Source organism: Salminus brasiliensis, chromosome 23, assembly GCF_030463535.1.
Source record: "Salminus brasiliensis chromosome 23, fSalBra1.hap2, whole genome shotgun sequence".
Taxonomy (NCBI): domain Eukaryota; kingdom Metazoa; phylum Chordata; class Actinopteri; order Characiformes; family Bryconidae; genus Salminus; species Salminus brasiliensis.
This window is the reverse complement of record NC_132900.1, coordinates 7,763,025-7,784,654: the sequence shown is the minus strand read 5'-3', so window position 1 is coordinate 7,784,654 and position 21,630 is coordinate 7,763,025. Positions and strand designations below refer to the sequence as shown.

The 21,630-nt window shown below is 41.0% G+C and overlaps 1 protein-coding gene across 1 annotated transcript; it reads left to right on the top strand.

Annotated features, from left to right (window-relative positions):
- The first annotated feature begins 2,806 nt into the window (after positions 1–2,806).
- Positions 2,807–20,956, top strand: LOC140545795 (protein APCDD1). The gene is made up of 5 exons (XM_072668773.1): positions 2,807–3,203; positions 11,697–11,880; positions 11,976–12,504; positions 18,354–18,675; positions 19,176–20,956. The coding sequence occupies exons 1-5, from the start codon at positions 3,158–3,160 to the stop codon at positions 19,634–19,636; spliced, it is 1,542 nt and encodes a 513-aa protein (XP_072524874.1). The 5' UTR covers positions 2,807–3,157; the 3' UTR covers positions 19,637–20,956.
- Positions 20,957–21,630: the final 674 nt, after the last annotated feature.

Genomic DNA, 21,630 nt, shown 5'->3' with positions numbered 1-21,630 from the left:
GGAAAGAGAGAGAGGGAGAGAGGGATAGAGAGAGAGAGGGAGAGAGGGATGGAGAGAGGGGGGGGGGGGGGGGGGGTGGAGAGGGAGTGCTGCCTGGTTGAGGCCAAACCAGAAGTTCTTTGAACTCACAGAAACCAAATCCAGAGTCAGTCGGAGCGTTTTTTCCTCCATATGGTGACACAGTTATCATAGCTGCTAAATGAAGGGCTGCGTCTTCACAGGAAAGGAGCACTCTTATATTTACCAGCCATGGCTGCCTTCATTAAGAGTGGAACCCTTTCAGTACAGAAACAAAAGAAACAGATACTCAAAGCAGAGTGTCAGTGTCACAACTGCCTCTCTGATACACCCTCCTGATCTCCTCTTGGGCTCTTCTGATTGGCTGCCCTGTTCTGTACCTCAGAATACACTTCTAAAAGTATAAGATCCTTGAGGATCTTTTGGAGGTTCTTCAATTTGGAACTGTGGAGGAAGTTCTTTAGATTAAGGTTAAAAAAAAAGTTTTTAGAAGAGGTTCCTCCACAGATTCGAACTGAAGAACCTCCAAAGGTTCCTCAAGGATCTGATACTTTCACCAGCGCGTGAACGGGTGGGGCTGACGCGTGTAAATGTTTAAATAATGAATTTAAAGAAGGTCTGTTTCTGCAGCTCCTTAATGAAACACTCAGTGGTTGCACAGCTTCACTAAGCTGGTTGCACATGATCACTAAGGTGAAACTGTTTTTGCGTGGTTGTTGCTATAGTGACTGCTAGGTGGTTGCTAAGGGATCTCAGATAGTTGCAATGGTATTGCTATGTGATTGCTATGGTGTTACTTAGTGGTTGTAGCTAGGATGTTGCTAGGCGGATGCTAGACAGTTGCAATCCATTGTGGTTGCTAGGATGTTACTAAATGGTTGCCGTGGTACCCTGTGTGGTTGGTTGGGTGTTATTGCTGTATTCGTATCATCAGGACAGAAATGTCCCCTAGAGGGACAAAATTCTGCAAAAATACGTTGCAATGTGTAATCATAATGAGCCGGCCCACAATGAGGGCAGGCTGTCCCTCCTCCACCTTTACTCTTCCATAAAGTAGCCCATTACTACTGCAGTTTTTCAGGCCCTCTTGATTTTTGCTCTAGTAAATCTTCATTTAATTGTATTGAATCAAATTCTGATCCTCTACAGCTGTAATAAACTGTTTTTGTTTTGTTTTAAAGGAAAAAAAATCATCATATTCAAAATTACACTCTGAAAATATGTGCATTGGTCTATACTGTACTAGACTACACTCTATACTATGCTGTGAATCGTCGCTGTCCTCTACAAAATGATCTACAAAATGATGACTTTTCAGGAATGAAAAGCTTGAATGGAAATCAATTTTATTGAGTTTATTCCAAGTAATATAGTATTGGTCCATTCATCCATGCTTATTTACACAGTGTACAAAGCAGCTACAGGGTTCAAATGATGGAGAAAACTAAAAATGGACAAAAATGGAGATTCGTGTCTTAAGCAAAATACTGTAGAGCAAAAACGCTGAGACTGACGTACACATCCTCCAGCTGTCCTCTTCCTGTACATTACAAAAGGCTGTCTGAAAAAAAAAGAGAGGAGAGGTTTTCCTGTCTAGTCTCAGGTTAACTAGTTTTGACACTCTGAACATAAAGGAGATTATCCTGCAGCGATCTGCAGCGGGCCTGCGTTAGATATTTCAACAAACCGCTTCTTTGTCAAACTGGGAGCTTCACAGGCTTTCTGCCATGTGCACAGACAGTGCAATTTAAACAGGAGTAAGAGATCAGATTTCCGCCTGATGTGGAGAACCTGGAGTTGAAAACTTTTAATACTGGAACACAGGCAATCTACCCATTTTCAGGCAGCCCCCACCCCTTCTGCGCTGGGATTGGGTGGGAGTACCTACGAGCAGCCTGGCGGTCCTGAAATCAAAGCTGTGCCTCGTGACCTCTCAGTGCTTCACTGTGAGCTCTGTGTGTATCTGCTATAGCGGGTTATTATCAGTATAGCCTGATGGCGTTTGCACAAGAAGAAGGTAAAAGTAAAAGATTTGGCAAAGGCATTTAAATACACTGAATTGCTTGTGGTGGGGCTTAGCTAATTGCTTCTTAAACACAAGCACATTCAAATATAGATACATTTTCATGCCAAAGCAATGAACAACAACAACAATAATAATAATAATAATAATAATAATGATGATGATGATGATGATGATGATTATTATTATTATTATTTTTATTATTAATAATAATAATAATAATAATAAAATAAAGGTTTCTCTCTCTGACACGAATAGCAAATACATCTATAAAAATAACTGACCTAAATGAAGTTCATTTTGATTTACAATAAAATTGTATGTAATAAATATATTTAATAAATGTTAATTTTTTACAACCATAGAAATGCTAAAACAATGTACATGTATAAATTGGTATGGCATGTAAAATAAATAATGGCTGCTCTTACATGTGTTAATTAAATTTAATTAAAGTAATAATAATAACAATAATAACATAAATAAGTTTGCCTGTAAAAAAATCCAACATGTAAATAAAACAAGTGACAGTTGAAAATGAACTGAATTTTAATTCTTGCTACTAATAAAAGCATTTTGCTACAAAAATTAAAAGCATTTTACATTTCTTTTAAAAACCAAAACACGTTTCTCTCAGTTTGAATTATTAGCCAATCAGAGCGCAGCAGGGGCGGAGTTTTGCCTGAATACGGGCGGGAAAGCAACAGCAAAACAAGGCACCACTGGGGTGCGATATGACCCATACCCCTCAGCCCCACACACACGCGATTCAGTGATGCAGGAGCCGAGGAGAGGCGAGCGGACACTTTGAGGGGAGCCTCGTTCCGGAGACACATCGCACAAACTAAACGTTGAGGGAAACGTTGAGGAGTTTGGGCTGCTGAGCCTCTCCTCTCTGGACGGTAACGGTTAAAACGTTCTTTTGTGCGCGTGGAAACTTTAAACGCGTTCGAACTTTCAAATGTGTTCCATCGAATTTCCTCTCGCGCACGTTCGGCGCGCGTGACAGCCACCATGGCTCTGTGGACCGGCCAGTACTAAGCTCTCAGGACTTGAGGTGAAAACGTCTAACGTTTCTCATTGTTATACTGAATAAACGTCTCAGTGGAGCCGAGAATGGGCTTTCCTACTCTACAACTACTGCTACTGCTACTGACATTTGGTGAGTCCTGGCTGTTCATTCATAATTAAGTGTTATTAATATTAATTGACCTGCCTTTACGGTTAATAATAGCTAATAGTAGCTTTCCTAGAACAATCTCCACTGTCTACCAACGTCCATAGACGGTTGTTATCTTGTTGTTGTTTAACGTCTAATACCAAGGTCAATGCGATTATGTAAAATGCCAACGTTTAGTTGTGAGGTTTTGGTGACCAAAACCCAACGTCTGCTGAACTTCATAATGTTAAGTTTCACACATTGTGAAATTCTAACGTTGTTAGACGTTACTATGACATTGGTTTTAAGTTTTTGTGTAAACTAACCAAAATCCATCGTCTTCCAAATGTCGCATGCCAACGTCATATTAGTTGTGACGTATGGTGACCATACGTCTATTATTATCTATTGTCTATTATTACTTTGTAATGTTAACATGTACGCAACGTAAAATCCTAACGTTGTTAGACGTTGATATGTTGCTGCTTTTAAGTCATCCAACGTCTTCCAAATATTGCAGTAAAGTAGGAACATTTAGTTATGGGGCATGTTGTCTAAAACCCAACGTTTGCTAAATGTCAGAATGTTAACATCCACACTGCAGGATCTTCTAACGTTTTTCAGCACTGATATGTTGTTTATTTTAAGGTGTTAAGTAGATAAAACGGAATAGCTGTCTAACGTTGGAGCTTGATTTCAACCCAGTGTTGGTTTTTAACAAATATATGACTTTGATTTCCAACTAGAATTCAGTGTCTGTCAAACGTTTTTATTTATGTTTTTATCTAAAATTCAACGTCTATCTTACATTAGAGTTTGATGTCAACCCAGTGTTGGATTTTGACAAACATGTGACTGATTTCCAACCAGAATTCAACGTTTATCTAACACTGATTTCATCCCAATGTTGTTGTTTTTAAAAGATATGTGACCAACTAAAATTCAACATCTGTCTAATGTTCAGTCCAGTGTCTTTCTGTCATCCAATTTGACGACCGGTGTCTGCTGGGATGGTGGTACCTTTGCGCTATATTTTTTTAACAACGTAGCTGCACAGTTTAAAGGGAACGTATAACCTTGTTAATTCGCTCCTTATTACTGTTATATATGTGTTTACATTTGTGAAGTGAGTTTTGACTGAGACACAGAAGGAAGCTCTGTTCCCAGAATGTACTGTTATTACCTCATTATTACCCTACTGGGCTTCACTGTAAAAGTGTGCTTCAGGACAGAAGCTGATCTGCAGTGTTTCGAGGTTTAAATTGATGTAAAATATTGCTTTTGTTCACCTAACAGTTTTCTTTTGCATAATTTTATATTTATTAATCATTTTATGTGAGAACAGTTTGGATGTTTGGACGTCTGATTTCCGTGCTTTAATAGCTTCAAGAGCTAATCTAAAGGGTAGGAAGGATGAAAAACAAGCTCCTGCTAAAGTTCTGCAGTTGCAAATGTGTGTGCATATGTGTATGCATGTGTGACCTTTGCCTTTGACCCGTGTTTAATTTGTCTCCCTGTGGAGGTATTAATCACAGTTTGCACAAAGCAGATTATTTCAATAATCGTTATTTTCCCATATGGTTGCTGGGGCCCTTTTTCTTTTTGTCTGGGTTTGGAAGGCCAGGTTTAGGTTCCTTTGTAATGTGTAGGCTCAATGCTAAGATTACTATTATGTTTAAATCATTTCTCTGAGAAAGAGAGAGTGAGCGAGAGAGAGAGAGAATGCAATAAAGTGCACTCCCTGGGGCTCTTGGGCAGATGAGGGTTGCTCTGGCATGTAAGGCTCCATCCTGGCAAAGAGGGGAAACGTAGATTACTGGACTGCCCCTGACCCATTCCATCTGCCAGAAATGACAGTGAACGCCAACGCTTGGTTGCCACTTCAAATGGGGCCCGGAGATAAAAACGATATTTTCAAATCCACTTAAACTCTCGAGTGTGTTTAAACGAATCTAACGTTCAATTAAGTGGCGCGTTATTGCAGCCTTTCCTAGCAGCCATAAAACTGCCGACGTCAGGCCAGATTAGAGCGTGCTGTAAATTTATGTGGGGGAAAACCTCAGGATGAGGTCAAAGGAAAACCAAAGCAGGAACCTAAGGCTCGGCATCATGTTGCGCTGAGAGATTCGTGTCCAAACTGCAGCTCGCTGTGTGGAGCCCGGCCTAGCGCCCGTTGTAAGCCAACAAGACACCGAAGCTGCAAGCACCTACAAAATGGGCAAATTTACAGAGCAAGATGTCAAAAAACATTTTTGAATAAAGCTCTTTGTAGATTTTCCACTTGGCCACAGAACATCCACGAGTCATAAATGGACTCATGCTTCAGTGCTAATGTAAACCCCGTAATTTTCAGCCATTCAGACATTCAGATTAACTTTCCACCTTGCCGTGTGATTCACACTCATGTTTGTAAGTGAATCATATCAGTCATTGGTGTAATCAGATTAAGCCCTTAAAAGCACCTGTTATCAGTTTAAAGCCACTGGAGTTGACTCTGGATGATGACCACAGCAAAGTGAATTCTGACTGTTTATACATTATACAAACATCTAAGACCACATTGAACATTGAGGATAAACAGTGACATTGTCCATTTTAAGGCGTAACGTTAATGGTTACAGTGGAGGTCAAGATAAAATCTGGAAGACCAAGAAAACTCTTAAGCACAATCAGAACTGCTCATATGCTGGTGAGAACCTGCAGGAAGGTTAGCAGAGTAAAAAGGGTGATGCACTGTTCCATTGCTTAAACAAACCTAATTCTCATGCAAAAATCACAAGAAGGGAACCTTAACTGTGAAACCCAAGGTTAGCAAACATTGAGGTTAGCAAAAATGATTGACATTATGTCCATATATTGTATGATAAGTCAATAAATTAGTAATTATCGTCAAAGGCATACTCAGACCACAATCAACAAAGGTACATTTGGAGATTTAGTAACTGAGTTTCCTGAAAAGGACACCTTGCCAACTGTGATTTCTCATTTTTTGGGGTTGTGCTGCTGCCAGTGGCACTGGCAATATTGCACAGGTTGAAACAAGGAATGGATTCCACAAAGAACGTCAAACCATTGACCCTTTCCACACAACTGAGTAAATCAGAACTGTATCGCATGTAGGCACTTCATTATATGTCCAAATGTTTGTGGACACACCTTCTAATGATTGTATTCAGCTATATTTCTAACAGAAGAAGAGAAGAGAAAAATGGGTATTGGACAGATATCAGCAGACAATGCTGGGTTAGATATCAGAGATGGACAGCAGTTCGTCCGATTTTGTAACAAATCTACCCAGAAACGGGACACACTCCCACTATGATGTTTTCACCTGTGTGAGGTGGTAGAGTGCTGGACTAGTTTGAGCATGATAGCCTAATTTTAGATCATAAGCAAAGCACTTCAGCAAAGTGCTGTAGTGCCATCTCCATTTGGCTGGTAAGCAGCCAGCTGTTTAAATGACTGTTTTTGTGCCAGTGTTTGTTCTTTGTTAGCCCGCTGTTTCATTATCTTGTGTAGACATGTTTAATTCTCTTCTCTCAACATAAAACGACCTGTTTATTTTACTGTGCTTTTTTCTAATGACCTGTCATCAACAGCATGTCTTTTTTACTATGCCCATGTCAAATCCCCTGCCTAGAATGAGCAGGATTCCTCTTATAATGTGGAATCTGGCACAAGCAACAAGCCTCTCTGAATGAAAGGACATGTTCTCTCAAATAAGGCTTTGAAGGAACGAAGTGTCGAAGGGAAATCTAATAACATGAAGTCCAAATCTAATCAGAGACCTAGCAAAATGAAAGTAGTGCATGTAACCGAATACACACACTTACTCCTGTGCACATTAAACTCTATTTCTTTTCATTTATGTATCCATTAAAATGCCTCCAGGCTTATAAAACCCCTGTATATAATCTGTATTAACGAGGGGCTAATAAAAGCTGCACTGTGAGCGGCCTGTCGGGGGCAGACCGGCCCTTAGACGCAGCAGATATGGAGAAAGAGCACGGCATGGTAAAGAACTTTAGGAATAGATGGAGGCGGCATGTCACTGAGGTCCTGCTTTTCTCCAACACGAGGCCGTTCTGGAGTCTGTCTGTTTGTCAGCCGTCCCAGAACCGTTAGCTCACCGATGGGACCCAGCCAACTGGAAATGTTCTTGGTGGTTGGAGCGTGGGGAGCCGAGTGGGTTCTTTGAATTAGATAGACTGCAAGAGCTTGGGAAAAAAAGGGTAATGGACCTTAGGTTGGAGTAGAGTTTTAGGCTTTTTTGGCTTCCAGGCATTGAGGTTTGTCGGTCTGATTTGTGCTATGCTGATAAATGTTAGGAATACAGTGAACAAAGAAGATTGTCAGTGTACTAATGCGTAATTATAGATCTATTAAAATTGAGGCCCACACTGGGGATTGTCACAATACCAGTATGTGGACTTGGATGTAAAACCGAATATATAGTGATGTGTTTTAAATACATTGCATTAAAGGGTTGAAACATGCCGTTTATAGACTTTATATATGGAAACTAAGCTTTAAAAACAACATTTTGATGTCACAGAAACCAACATATTTACATATATCCACCTAAAAAAATTAAGTAGAAGATAAACGTTGGATATGTGTAGCATCAGATCCAACTTGTGTTCAAATCTAAGGTGCATTGAATTGTTTCCTAATGAACTGTGATCAGAAATCACAAGCGAAACAAGCGATTTTCTGCTCAAGTTAAAGGCAGTTGGACTCGACAGCAATCTGTTCATATTATCAAAGAACCAATAGGCCATGGACATCGATGTGTAGCCAGGAATGTCCAGCTGACTGAGGCTCAAATTTCCCCCTTTAGAGGATAAAGCCTCATATCTGAGAGCTCAAAGTCAAGTTTTTTATGCACTTTTAGTAGACTGCTTCATCCCAGTTAGCTTGATCTAATTTAGCATGTCACTGAATTTGCAAGTATTTTTCCCACCTGTTTTCAGAGTGTGACATGTTTTGGTGCCTGGTCAGAATAAGTGGTGGTATCTACTCAACCAGACTTATGCCATGTCCACACTACATGACCGTCAAAGCAGTTGGATTGCTGTGCCGTTCACACTAATCAACTTGTAGCTGAATCTGGAATCTAAAGGTTGTAAAGTTTGGTCATTATATGACTGAACAGCGACAGGCGGTCACAAAGGATATTTCACCAGGAGGACTCCCCACCCAGTCTCTCCGACCTCCAAACTACGCTTTGCCATGAAAACACACGCAAGAAGTGATTTGAAAAAATGACACGATATGTGGATGTATGTAGCAGGCTTGTCAGTGTTGTACAGCTCCTCCGCAGAGGTTCCCTTCACTCCATGTCTTGCATTGTCATTGGCAGTGTTCTTGTCGCCCACACTTACTGCCAGTCACAACCAGGTCACAACTCTTTTCACACTATTGGATTTGGCTCCCAACGGGTGAAGCCAGCTAGATATCTTTCAAGCATCTGCAAGGCATTGGCTAGATAGAGAATGAGCCAGCACTGAGAGAACGCTTATGATGTGCCTGTGATCTGGGACTTGTCAGCAGCCTCCAAAAACTATTGACAAGTGGAAAATCAGCGCTAAAACCGCTTACTGTGAACTCAGCATTAGGCTCATTCACATGTGCAGCTGCGGATGTTTTGAGGGGAATATTTCATTTGGTTATCAGTTCTTCTTTCCAATGACTCATCAGTGTACTATTTTTACTATGTCCATGTGCAGCCTCATACGGTATATCAGTTTACATTAATATGGCTAGGCTCTGTCCCAGCTTCAAGTCCGTTTGGTTCAAATTCAGCATTTGGCCTTGGATAAGCAGCCTCTGTCTAACCTCAGAACTTTATCCACCTCCGGAGCGGTCTCTCTCTCCAGAACGTCACGCTGCATAAATCCTGAACTCTCCATAAAATCACGGAGAGACTGTTTGCCTTGGTGATGAGAACGGCCCGGGTGCTAACAAGAGGTTTGCCAGCCATTAGGAAGTCTCTCAACAGTGGACACATAAGGTTGCTGTTGTTTACATAATAGAACTCTGTGTGTTTTCCGGGACTGGCCCGATCCAAGGTGGTTTTGGGTGTCACCGTCTCAAAACACTTGGCATGCGGTCAGTGTGCTGGGCGCAGGTGCAAATGCAGCCGTTGTGTTTTCAGGGCAGTGCAATGTTATATGGCTTAAATCAGGCAGTGTGCACTATGCTATTACTCTATGATCAAACATACAACATAAACACCACCACTTAAAGACTTAATGTAGAGTTTATGTAGAGTTGGAATTGATGTGATACCCAGTATTGAGTATCAGCAAAATATCCTGGATGCTCAATAACAGCATAGTACTGCCCACTGTGTGTCTTCTTTTTTAAAAAAACCTTCTCAAAGAGCTGCAACAAAAGACAGTATAGCATCAGATTTAACAAGCTGAAGCATCTGTGTATCATATAAAAAAAAGATCATAATCACAGTACTTTTTGTTCCCAATTTGCACTGGCAATCTTGTTTGGTGCATTGACCACTTTAAACACCTACCTCCAACCTTGCTACAAATGGTAGCCTGAGTGCAAACAAAATATTCTAAGCTTCTCTAGGACATTATCTGGGTATTGCTTCCCATGGCGTGTGCTGAAAATCAGGGAAAGTACTCAGTATTCAGAAATACAGTAAGAGATTTAATATTACTGAAACCTATGTTCACTTGAGTAATTTACACAGTAATCAGTATCACTGTAAATAAAAACACAATAAAAACTGGGCCAAGTCAAGTTTCAGATGTGTATAGATGTTTCAGAAGTGACTAAACAATGCCTTTAACCGGTTTTGACCTGTGACTGATTTGTTGACGTAGTAATCCCAATTGCCCTGGAGCAGCATAGATAGAATTACGCTGTTTTGTATGGTTCTGGCAACCAGTCTTTTAAAGACTCCCATTCTGGAAAATGATCAGGGTGTGGTTGGTGCATCATGGAAAAGTGCCCGATAGCCTCAGGCTCTGGAAATGTTTTCATTTTGGATGGTCTATGAAGATCTCCTCATCTTTTGTTGATTCATGTGGAGACCTTCTGGACATCTTATAGAAACATACACTATATGGACAAAAGTATTGGGACACCTGCTCGTTCAGTGTTTTTTGTAAAAATCAAGGGTACTAAAAATAGTTTTCACTGGGTTTATTGGAGTAACGGTCTCTACTGTCTAGAAAAGGTTTTCTATTAGATTTTGGAGCATTGTTGTGAGGATTTGATTGCATTCAGTAACAAGTGTTAGTGAGGTCAGGATGTTCAATGATCATCACCCCACATCATCTCCAACTCATCCCAAAACTATTGGCTGGAGCAACAACCATTATTATAGAGAACACAGTTCCACTGCTCTACAACTTAATGCTGGTGGGATTTATACCCCTCTAGCCCATGCCTGGCATTAGGCATGGTGCCAATAGATTCAGGTCTGTCTGCTCCAGAGAGTCTTATTGTACTGGCTGAACATCTCTACACAGTCTAGACAAGCTGTGTATTCATTTGCACATCTCTGTCAGTAATGGGTGCAACCAAAAGAAACTTAATCAATTTATTAAAAGGGGTGTCCACAAACATTTGGACATCTAGTTTACATTTTAATCTAGGAATGTGTCTAGTTTTATTATTATAATTATTATTATTACGGCATCTAACCCATGAAGGGCTATATCAGCAAACTTGTGAGCCTGAGCGGTAGCATATATTTAAGTGAGTAGCCATTGACACCACTTCTCTCTTTTCCATACTTTTCAGCTCACATTTCTGAAACATCAGTGGATGTGAATGTTCTCTAAGAGGCCATTAAAAAGTGTTGCTTGCATAATCTCCCAGTGGGGAGTAGCTTTAGTGCCAATTCACAGAACAAATAACCTCATCAGGATTACCTTCCAGCCCATATCTACTCTAACACAAATGAGTGTATCATCAGGCAGGAATACTGGCATTGCCTGGCATTTCAATCGGAAATACATTGAGGGTGACACTTTCAATGCAGCCGATTACTTAAACTTAAAAAAGAGTTTAATCAGGTTTAATTTAAATGAGAAACTACATAAACAAATCAACAGTAAATTTGTCCAAGGTAAATGGCAAAATAATTAAAAACAAAGTTAAAAAACTAGTAAGATTTAGTTAGAAGGGGAAATAAATCCAGATAAAATTAATAAGATTTTAACATAAAAGGAAGTGGACAATATAAATTGTAAAACAGCCAAATAAAATGATAAAATTACTGCTACTACTAATAATAACCCTAATAATAATAATAATAATAATAAAGTAAAAAAGATAATACTAAAATGAAATAAAGTTTGAATGATTAAGTGACACCAGTGAACCAGTGACGTTTTAGAGACTTCTGTAGTAAATAATAATATTGGATTGTATGAAATGTGAGATTTAATGATTCATGTGGACAGACATTAAACATCCTGCTAAGTGTATCCTTCCCTTGGCTGTGCTTGCTATGTTTTCCAGGCTGGACAGAGAGTTTGTCTCTCTATGCGTCAGATGGACGTTCTCCACGGCTGGCCCTGGAGAAGAGTCTGAGCTGGCCGTCCAAAGACATGCAGTGCCAACACATGCTAAAGCATCTCCATAATGGTGCACGCATCACTGTCCAGATGCCTCCCAACATAGAGGGTCACTGGGTCTCCACCAGGTGAGCACATAGTAGTAGATTTGAGATCAGACTTGGTTTTGATCCATAATAGTGTATAATATAATAACATGACAGTGCCTCTTTTTCCACGGCAGCTGTGAGGTGCGTCCCGGGCCAGAGTTCATCACACGTTCGTACCGCTTCTACCACAACCACACCTTCCAGGCCCACCAGTTCTACTACACAGACAACCACTGCACATCGCCAGCCTACACGCTAGTAATCCGGGGCCGCCTGCGTCTGCGCCAGGCTTCATGGATCATCCGTGGTGGGACGGAGGCCGACTACCAGATCTACCGCATCCAAGCCGTGTACCACACAGTGGCCACAGCCAAGGAGCTAAGCCAAAGGCTGGAGCGGAGCTGCGGAGGGTCAAAAGATCCTGGCCCCTGGGAACCAAATGTCCTGTACGAGTTGTGGAGCGAGGAGGGTGGCTGCGACTGCTCACGGGGACTCAACTTTGCCATGCATGAGCTGCAGTTGCTCCGTGTGGAGAAGCAATACCTTCATCACAACCTGGACCATCTGATAGAGGAGCTCTTCCTGGGGGATATCCACACAGAGCCTGCGCAGAGAATGTACTACAGGCCCTCCAGCTATCAGCCGGCACTGCAGAATGCCAAGGTCAGTGCAAGAGGACCGTATGAACTAGTTAAAAGGGAATTCCACAAATTTGTGAAAATAAATCTGAATGATTCAGTTGTTGAGGTGTAAACAAAGTCAGTCCGAGTGTTTTCATGTGAAATGGTTAATTGTAGAGATACGTACTGACAGTGGTAGTGATCGGAACTAGGGGTCGCAATGTCAGTAACACAAACACTGCTTTCCTAACTTTTCCAGGCAGGTACTGAAACTTGGTGATACATCATCACACAGGACTTTTGTAGTGTTCCATGCAAGCCGTGTAATTTAACTGTAGTTTTATGAGGTGTCGACTTTAGGGCATTTTCACACTTGTCCCGAATACACAAGTCTGCACCCAGGGCCGATTCTGGGCTTTTTTCAGAGAGGGGTTCATTATCAACGGTTTGTTTTTATACAGTTTGAATGAACCATGGATTGATTGCACAATTTCAAATGGTAGGACTTAGGTTAATCAGTTTATTGCTTATTTCGTGTACAAACACTCGGAATGGCTCCCTGGCTTGAAAACAGCTTTCACACTTCACCAAAAGTGCCAAACTCTCAGGTCCGGAAGAAACTAGTGGGAAAACACCCTTAGAGACATTAAATTCTTCACCTCTGGTTCTGGGTCTGGCTTTTCTGGTGCAAGTTAAACCCTGAGTGTAAGCAGTGCATCTGTGTGCATGAGCACATACACTCGTGTTCCTTTCCATATGTGCTTATAAAACGCTAGAGGGAAGATTTAGAGACTGCCTTGACTCTGCATCAGTCAGACTGCATGAAATTGTTTTAATATTGCAGATCAGATTGAATTCACATGTATGCATCTGTTCATGCATGTGTGAAAGTGGAAAGTATGACTTTCCCATACAGAAAGGCTGATCTAGAGTTCTCTTAACTCAATGGTGTCCATCGTGCTTCATCTGAGGAGACGATGCATGTTTGCATTGTGTTGTTACAATGTATTGAAACACCCATAATGGTGTCACGTCAAAAATGTCCCCCCAAAAATGTTGTGAAATTGTTCTAATCAGAGCTTAAATGACCATTTAAGTAGGTTTTGGCCTTGGCATGTGCATCTGCCATCCATGATGATCTCTGTATCTTGTGCCTCAACCCCACTACACCAGTGTGTGTTTATCCAGACCAGTTGTCTCGCTGGGAGAAATAGTGCAGGTCGCAGTGCATGCCAGCACAGAGTAAACAGCTGCATAAATAAACGTATATGAGCATCTTATCACACAAAAAACATTTTCTACTGTAAAATTACATTTGTCTGTAATTTAACTGTCAATTGTAACAGTATTATCCAGTTCTGAAAAAACGCTCTTTACAATGAAATGAATTCATTGTGATGCAAGACTACTTAAAGCTCACTAAAAAGTGTCTGTTGATCATTTAATAGTATCTCTTGCTCACCTGTTACTACCTGGTGCTCACCTAATACTACCTGGTGCTCATTTAATAGTATCTAGTTCTTGTTTAATACTATTTAAAGCTCACTAAATAGTGTCTAGTGCTAATTATTTAATAGTATCTAGTGCTCATTATATAGTATCTAGTGTTCACTTAATAATCTTATTAAATAGTGTCTTGTTCAAATTAATAGTAGCTAGTGCTCACTAAATAGAATCTAATGCTCAAGACTATTTGAAGCTCAATAGTGTCTAGTGCTAATTTTATAGTATCTAGTGCTTACATAATAGTACCTATTCTCACATAATACTATTTGCAACTCACTTAATACTATCAGGACCTAACCATATAGTACCTAGTGCTCACTTAATACTATCTAGTGCTTACCTAATAGTATCTGGTGTGCATCAGATTTTAACTAAATAAAATGACACAACATACCTTATCTAGGTATACCATACCTATATAGTGCTCACTTAATGCTATTTGTTGTTCACTAGACATTTTTAGAGTGTCCCTTCAGAGTGTCCCTTCAGTAGCGTTTATTACAGTAGCAATATGTCTCACATTAATGATTAAATATATTATTTGTATGTTTGAAAACATCCTTAATAGATTTTGGTGCATTCTTTATTGGACATCATCATAAAATGCTCTCTCATGTGGGGGCCTAATGACTGAGCATTGCAGTGTTGAGCCCCTCTGCAACCTGGCCAAGAAACATGAAACTGGGTCTATCTCCTTGAACAATCAACATGCGGTATTCCCAGAATTCAGAATCGCGCAGCATTGTGAATTATTTGGACGAGTGCATTCCAGGACTGATTTCATGCATGCCTGAGGCAGTATCGGAAAGTTCACTTGAGCCGTGGCTTCTCTGTTCCTCGGCCCTTTTCTTTTTTTTCCCTTCACCCACTTTCCTCTTTCACATTTCTCCACAACACAAAATAATAGCACCCTTTCAGGCAGCGCCTCACATTTACAGAATACTGCGCCTTTCATGTGTTTTGTGTGGGGAAGCTTCAGAAACAAAGCAGAGATGACCACAAACGAGCATTAAAAAAAGATGTTTTTTAAATGAGGAAAACTTTGCTGTAATTTGCTGTAACACTTTTTCGGCTAAAAAGACACAGCTTTTGTCATACACGTCTGTTATAATTCGAGACATTTCTGCCCGACTGAGGCCATAAAGACTTTAATATAGAAAACCCTCCTGACATGAAGAATTTCGCCTAAACCCTTGCTATTAAAAATGGGTTGCTGCAATTGAGCCACAGAGAATTCCAAACAAGAGCTCTCTGAAGAGTAAGCCACAAGTTTATGTTCAAGCAACAACAGGAAAAAAGCACCCAAGCATGTGGCACTCATTTTCATTCTAATCAAGCCCAAAGATTTAGTCTACACTTTGATGCATTACCACCACCTCAGCCGAATATGGCCCAGAAAACATTTTAATTAACAACTCCGCCATCCAGGGGAGGAGTGATCCTTCCTTATTTAGATGTTTTATTGCCATGATGACAATTCCATCCATAAATCACAAATAGCAGCTCGTGCCCAGCAGCTGGGCCTCTTCCAGAGGACTTTAGAGTGCCAGTCTGTTCATTTGTGGTTATTGGGTGGATCTGAGCTGCATGGTCGTAGACCAGCATCAACCATGATGTTTTTCTCTTCTTTCCAAGTCCCCTGCCACAGTTTTCCATGTTCCCATCCCAAAACCAGTTCAGACCGGTCTGAGGCACTGTGCCTTTATTGATTGTTTATTGATTGGCACAGTTGGGTAGGAAACACATTAAATAGCTGTGATTTGCTGTGATTATTCAGTAGACAGATTATTATTATTATTGTATTTTTGGCAATATAAACAGAACAGAAGTACAGGCTGATTTCCCTCTTGGTAGGCTGTGTAAGCTTTTATGGATTTGGCTATAAGACTCTTCCTGTAAATGTCATGGGAGTGTTGGTGCTTCCAGACTTCTGTAATTTAAGAATAACTAAGGTACATTGCATTGTCATTATCCTCCTGCTGCTTGAGCCCATTTAGGGTTGCGATGGCAGTAGAGTGATCACAGAAGCCAGGGTCCCCTGTCTCCAGCAACTTCACCCTAATTTTGAGCCATTTCCAGCTTTCACTCAGGCAGGGTGGGAAAAAACGAAACAAAGGGAGGAAGAAAATTGAGTGAGAGAGGAAACAGAAGAGAGGGAGAGCAGAAGGAAAGAGAAGAGAAAAAGAGAGTTGGTGAATATGCTACTTTGCTAAGCCTGAGGCCAGTCAGGAGGTCAGGACCTCATAAAGTAAAATCTTCAGCAGACACGATGGGGTGAAAACATCTTGTCCACACATGCTGTCCCTCTTTTCTTCTCTCTTTCTTTTTTCCTACCTCATGTCTGCAGTGGAGCCTCGGGGACGCCTTGCTACAGCAGATGGTTAGGGTGCTTGCTCCTCTGCTTTCATTTAATTTTAACTTGGTGTACCATCATCATCATCATCATCATTATCATTATCATCATCCAGCGAGTGATTATATTTTTATTTTTACAAACCACACAGCTGCAGAAACCAGCTCTGATATCAGCTCTGTATGCACCACTGACCATTATTAAAATACTTCATAAATGTGAAACACACTGAGGAGAGAGTGTTTCATTCAAACTCCCTGGCAAGCAGCTCTGTAATTAGCTAAAGATAAGCTACATGGAGGAACCCTAACAGAATCCAGAAGGGGAAAAGAGGCGAGGCCCAGGCGAGCTCCAGGGCATTTTCAGCTCAGATAACGTATCTAAAAATCAGCGCAACACACAGACCTCTCTTCTTCTCTCAGACGCAGCACATAATCCATTGGATACACACCGATGCGCGTCTGTCCGACAGAGCGGCATGCTGGAGCGTTTTAGCAAGCAAAGAAGATATTCTGCCTCTCAGAGCTTAAAGGGATCTGCAGCTTTTAGATGGTTAAACTTGCGGCAGCTTTCATTTGATCCAAATCTGCTTCACACCGGTATTCTCTGCTGCTAATGCTAGCGTTTCAGCTCATTACCAGCGATATGAATTAGCACAGCTGTGCCTAATCTCCAGGCATTTTTTTTTTTAAACTTGTACATTAAAAGTCTAGTTTAAAAGGAGAAGGGAACAGAGAGAGTGATTGCATGCCCCATTGTGAAGTAATCATGCCAGATTTCAGCGTGTATTTTTAACTGGGCCGGACCGACTGTCCATACCGCATACAAACAGAATCTGCGGAGAGAATCGTATGATTCAGTCACATCAGAAACATCATTGCATCCACTGTGAATTCTCCGGAAAATGACCTGCTTTTTTCATACATAGAGTCACTATTATATTATACGACTAACTATTATATTATTCAGGCTTTGTACTATTCAATTCATTCAAATTTTACTGTTATTATACTAATACAGGCTTGTACAGTACACCAAAACACTGATAGGCTCTGAAAGTCTGCAGTGCAGAATAGGTAGGACATGGTAAAATAGTGTAGGGACAACAGACAAAACATGAGACAGGGTGCATAGACAATAAGTACAAAAACAATCAATACAAAATTAAGCGAAGTCAAATATGTGCATGAAGCTGGGTTATTAAGGTCCAAAGTAAGTTTCTATACTAACAGTAAAATGAAATAAATATGTAGAGCAGCGATGGATGTGCTGTGTGTGTAAATGAAGAGTAAAACAGGGAGTTCAGGAGTGTGTGCTGAGATAGACCAGTCTGGTGTTATAAACAGCATCTTGTACGTAAACAGAGTGTACAGTGCAGGAATAAGTATAGCAACTAGTTTTCAAGTAGAGAGAACAGTACACAGCTTATGTACAGAGAGGAGTTTAGTTAAAAGTGTCTGGCAGGATAACGTCCAGTGTAGGTTATTCTGAAAAGCTCTGGGTTAATATCCATGTCTACTTACATTCCTGCATGAGTTTTTTCCACTATGAATGTATTTTAAACTATGTTGATGGACAAAACCTTCCCAAAACCATGTCTTAGTGATCAAGTAAGGTCTATGCCGCAGTATTTTTTTCAGAGGCTTCAGACATTTACTTCTGACTGTAAGTTTAACTCAAGTGCTCTGAAATCACTTATAACCCCTTAAAAAGCCAATGGCCTGCCGGCGGGCTGAAAGTGTTATTACAAACTTCTATCACCAAAGAACAGCCCCACCAGTTTGTACAGGAGTCCCTGTAGTTACTGAGTAATATGCCTTAGTGTGTAATAAGCCTTGGAGCGTTTAAATGCTTGGAGGATTTAATTCCACAGTCATTTTGAACAATGGGTGGAATTCCCTGTATGGAAATGCATTCTGACAGGATTTGAACTCTGTCTGCTTGCTCCATCTTGTGACGCCTCTTGTACTACACACTTTCCAAAGAGCACTGCTCAAAACTCTCCCTCTCTGTCTCTGTCTCTCTCCCCTTAGAGCCATGATCAAAGTTGCATTGCATGCCGGATCATTTCTCGCTCTGACGAGTACCACCCGCCAATCCTACCCCCACGGGCCGACCTTACAGTGGGACTGCATGGACAGTGGGTGTCTCAGCGCTGCGAGGTGCGGCCAGAGGTGCTCTTCCTTACCCGCCACTTCATCTTCCACGATAACAATAACACCTGGGAAGGACACTACTACCACTACTCTGACCCCGTCTGCAAGCATCCCACTTTCAGTATCTACGCCAGGGGGCGGTACAGCCGCGGGGTGCACTCCACACGTGTGATGGGTGGAACTGAGTTTGTGTTTAAGGGTAAGTATGGGTTTTTTTGCGTTGCCAGTAGTACTTAATTCTAAAGGCAAATAGCATTGACACAAATGGTATTCCTAGTTTTATGGGAAGAGTTAGTGTTTTAAGGTCTATAAGTATATAATATATGAACCGATCAAGATGTGTAGCAGCGTTCCCATGTGAACTGGACAACCTGGTAATGTAGAGTCTTGTTTTCCAGTCATGGAACCTGGAAAATAAGAAAACCGCTCCTGGAAATATTAGTGAGGTCCTGGAAAAGTTGATGTTGGACCTGGTCCAACCCTGCTGTTAGAGCTGCAAAGGAGGACCAACTCCATATTAATGCTATGAATTTAAAATGGGATGTCATAAAAGCTCCTATATGTGTAATGTGTAGGCGTCCCAATACTTTTGTCAATATAGTGCATCTTTGCCTAGGGCTTGGCATTATGAAGACACACAGACAGACAGAAAAATTGCACAGCCCAAACAACCCTCTGTCTGTTTCTATCTGTATGCAGTGAACCATATGCGGGTGATGCCAATGGACCTGGCCACCACGTCCCTGCTGAATGTTTTCAATGGGAACGAATGCGGTGCTCAAGGCTCGTGGCAGGTCGGAGTGGAGCAGGACGTCACACTGACCAACGGATGCGTGGCGTTGGGGATCCGCCTCCCACACACGGAGTATGAGCTGTTCCGAATGGAGCAGGATGTTCATGGACGCTACCTGCTCTTCAACGGCCAAAGGCCCAGCGACGGCTCCAGCCCAGACCGGCCTGAGAAACGGGCCACTTCCTACCAGATGCCCCTGGTCCAGTGCTCCGCTAGCAGCCACAGGCCAGAGATCAGCCTGGGCCACCACGCAGACCGGCCACGAAAGCTGAGCAATGGCTGCAGGGGTGGCGAACGTTGCTGCTTGGTGCAAGCTGTGGCACTTGTGGTATTAAATGTGCTGGTGGTGCTGGGATTACTTGGTTGACTGTAGGGGGAGGACTCAAAAAGCTAACAAGGCCGATGTGGGTATTTCCGTCCAGCTCCGTACATACTGACGCAAAAACGACTAGAGGAGCTCAGGAAAGCACTCTGGCCTGACTGAGAGGAAGTTTACTTGACGCACTTGGGCATTCAGCTCTTTCATTTTCCTGGGCTCCGGCCTACAGAAAGCTGGATGAAACGGAGGTGGAGAACAGAGCAGGAAGAGTTGAAACTACAAAGTTTACTTTCTTCAGTTCTTCCTCTGCTCTGATCTGCTATCCAGACTCCATCCAACTGAAACTGCTGCACCACATTAATGGCACTTTAGTAAAACATGGAACTGAAAACTCAAAGCCAGTCTCAAACAAGAGTGTTTCTGCTTATTTTCTCACTGGTCTTTTTTCCCTCTAGGATGAAGCTATCTATTGTACACGTACACACTAACAAAAAGAGTATTTTTCTACAATGTGTGAGGAGTGAGGCAGTGTGTGAGTGCATTTGAGATGACAAAATGAATACTTTCAGGGCTCAAGAATAGAAGGGAATTTCTCATCATACTTCAGTATATATATATTAAAACTGAAATCCTCTGAACTGAAATAAACTCTTAAAAGAAAGTCATTTCTGACCTTTTTTATTCTTATTAAAGAGCTCTAATCTGAGGAATGAGGGAGCTACATAAACCCGTACGGCACAATAAGCCTCTATCATGGAAAACTGAATTTCCCTTGCTTTATCAAAATATAGAAGTTGGAATGTAAATATCATAAAAACTTTCATACATGCCAGTAAACTCTCCCAATCCATACATGGAAATGAAGCTGTACCCTGGTTCGAATTCAGTTTCTCTGATCACCAAGACCAAAGCTTTTACAAAACTCTGCCTACTCAGCCTACCACAGTTTAACCCCACCCATTCATACTGCAGTTCTCAGGAGTGTTTCAGCTCTGAGTGCTTTTTGATCAGGGCACAAAGCAGGCCACCCAGAACAGAGCTCGTTATTTTACAGCAGTCTTAACCCATAAGAGTGTATGGTGATGTGTGTGTCGCAGACCCTTTAAAAGGAAAGTGGAAAGTACAGCACTTTGTTCTTCATGTCAACTCACTTTAAATCCCTAAGTGACTAATAATCAACATTCTGGATGCAAACACAGGACAGTCTGTGAATGTTTGTACATGTGGCCTCATTTCCAACATGCCAGTGTGCTTGGATTGTCTTTAGGACAAAACCAGCTCATTTTAATAGTGTATTTTTGCTTCTGAAGTTCTGTTGCACGACATTTTTAATCATTCAAAATGCATCAATAAAATGTTGTGCAGGTCTGTCACCATCATTCTTTCAACTTATCGTATAATATAAGGACGTGGCATTTTTGTTGACCTCGATATTGCCCATTGAGTTTACTTGCATGTTTGTTTACACGAGAATGAATGTCATTATTAATTTAGCCAGTTGCAAAATGGCCAATGCATTAGTAATGACGCCTCCATACACACAGGACAGACTGAAAGAGATGAAGACATGTAATATGAGCCTAGTTGGTGTTTAGTAGCATTTAAAATATTAAATGCTAAATTTAAAAGTGTCTAGTAGCACTCAGAATATGCTGCAAACGTTTGACAGGCAGTATGAAATGCCAAAAAATACATACAGAATCTCCCACAATATGATTAATCAACTGGTCATCAGTCTTTAAGATGGTGTAACTGAATGATTATGCTACTATATTATCCACATATCAGTTTATATAAGTATATATTTTTTCTGGGACATTGATATATTCATATTTACTGATATATGGATGATACAGTAGCATAATAATCCAATTACACCATTTTAAAGAGCATTAAACATTTCAAGAATAATAGTTTGGGAGATGTATGTATTTATCATCGACAAAATATGGTTATTGTGACAGGCCTAATATCGTGTATTGCATAAAACTACTTCTGATCCCATTTCTAGATCAAAGTGATGAAACACAAGATATGAAATT

What these genes read in the sequence shown, in the direction of transcription:
- LOC140545795 (XM_072668773.1), top strand. Translation starts at nt 3,158, where the DNA reads ATGGGCTTTCCTACTCTACAACTACTGCTACTGCTACTGACATTTG. An exon ending in CGGCACTGCAGAATGCCAAG is followed by an intron (nt 12,505 to 18,353) that starts GTCAGTGCAAGA and finishes CTCTCCCCTTAG; the next exon opens with AGCCATGATCAAAGTTGCAT. An exon ending in AACTGAGTTTGTGTTTAAGG is followed by an intron (nt 18,676 to 19,175) that starts GTAAGTATGGGT and finishes ATCTGTATGCAG; the next exon opens with TGAACCATATGCGGGTGATG.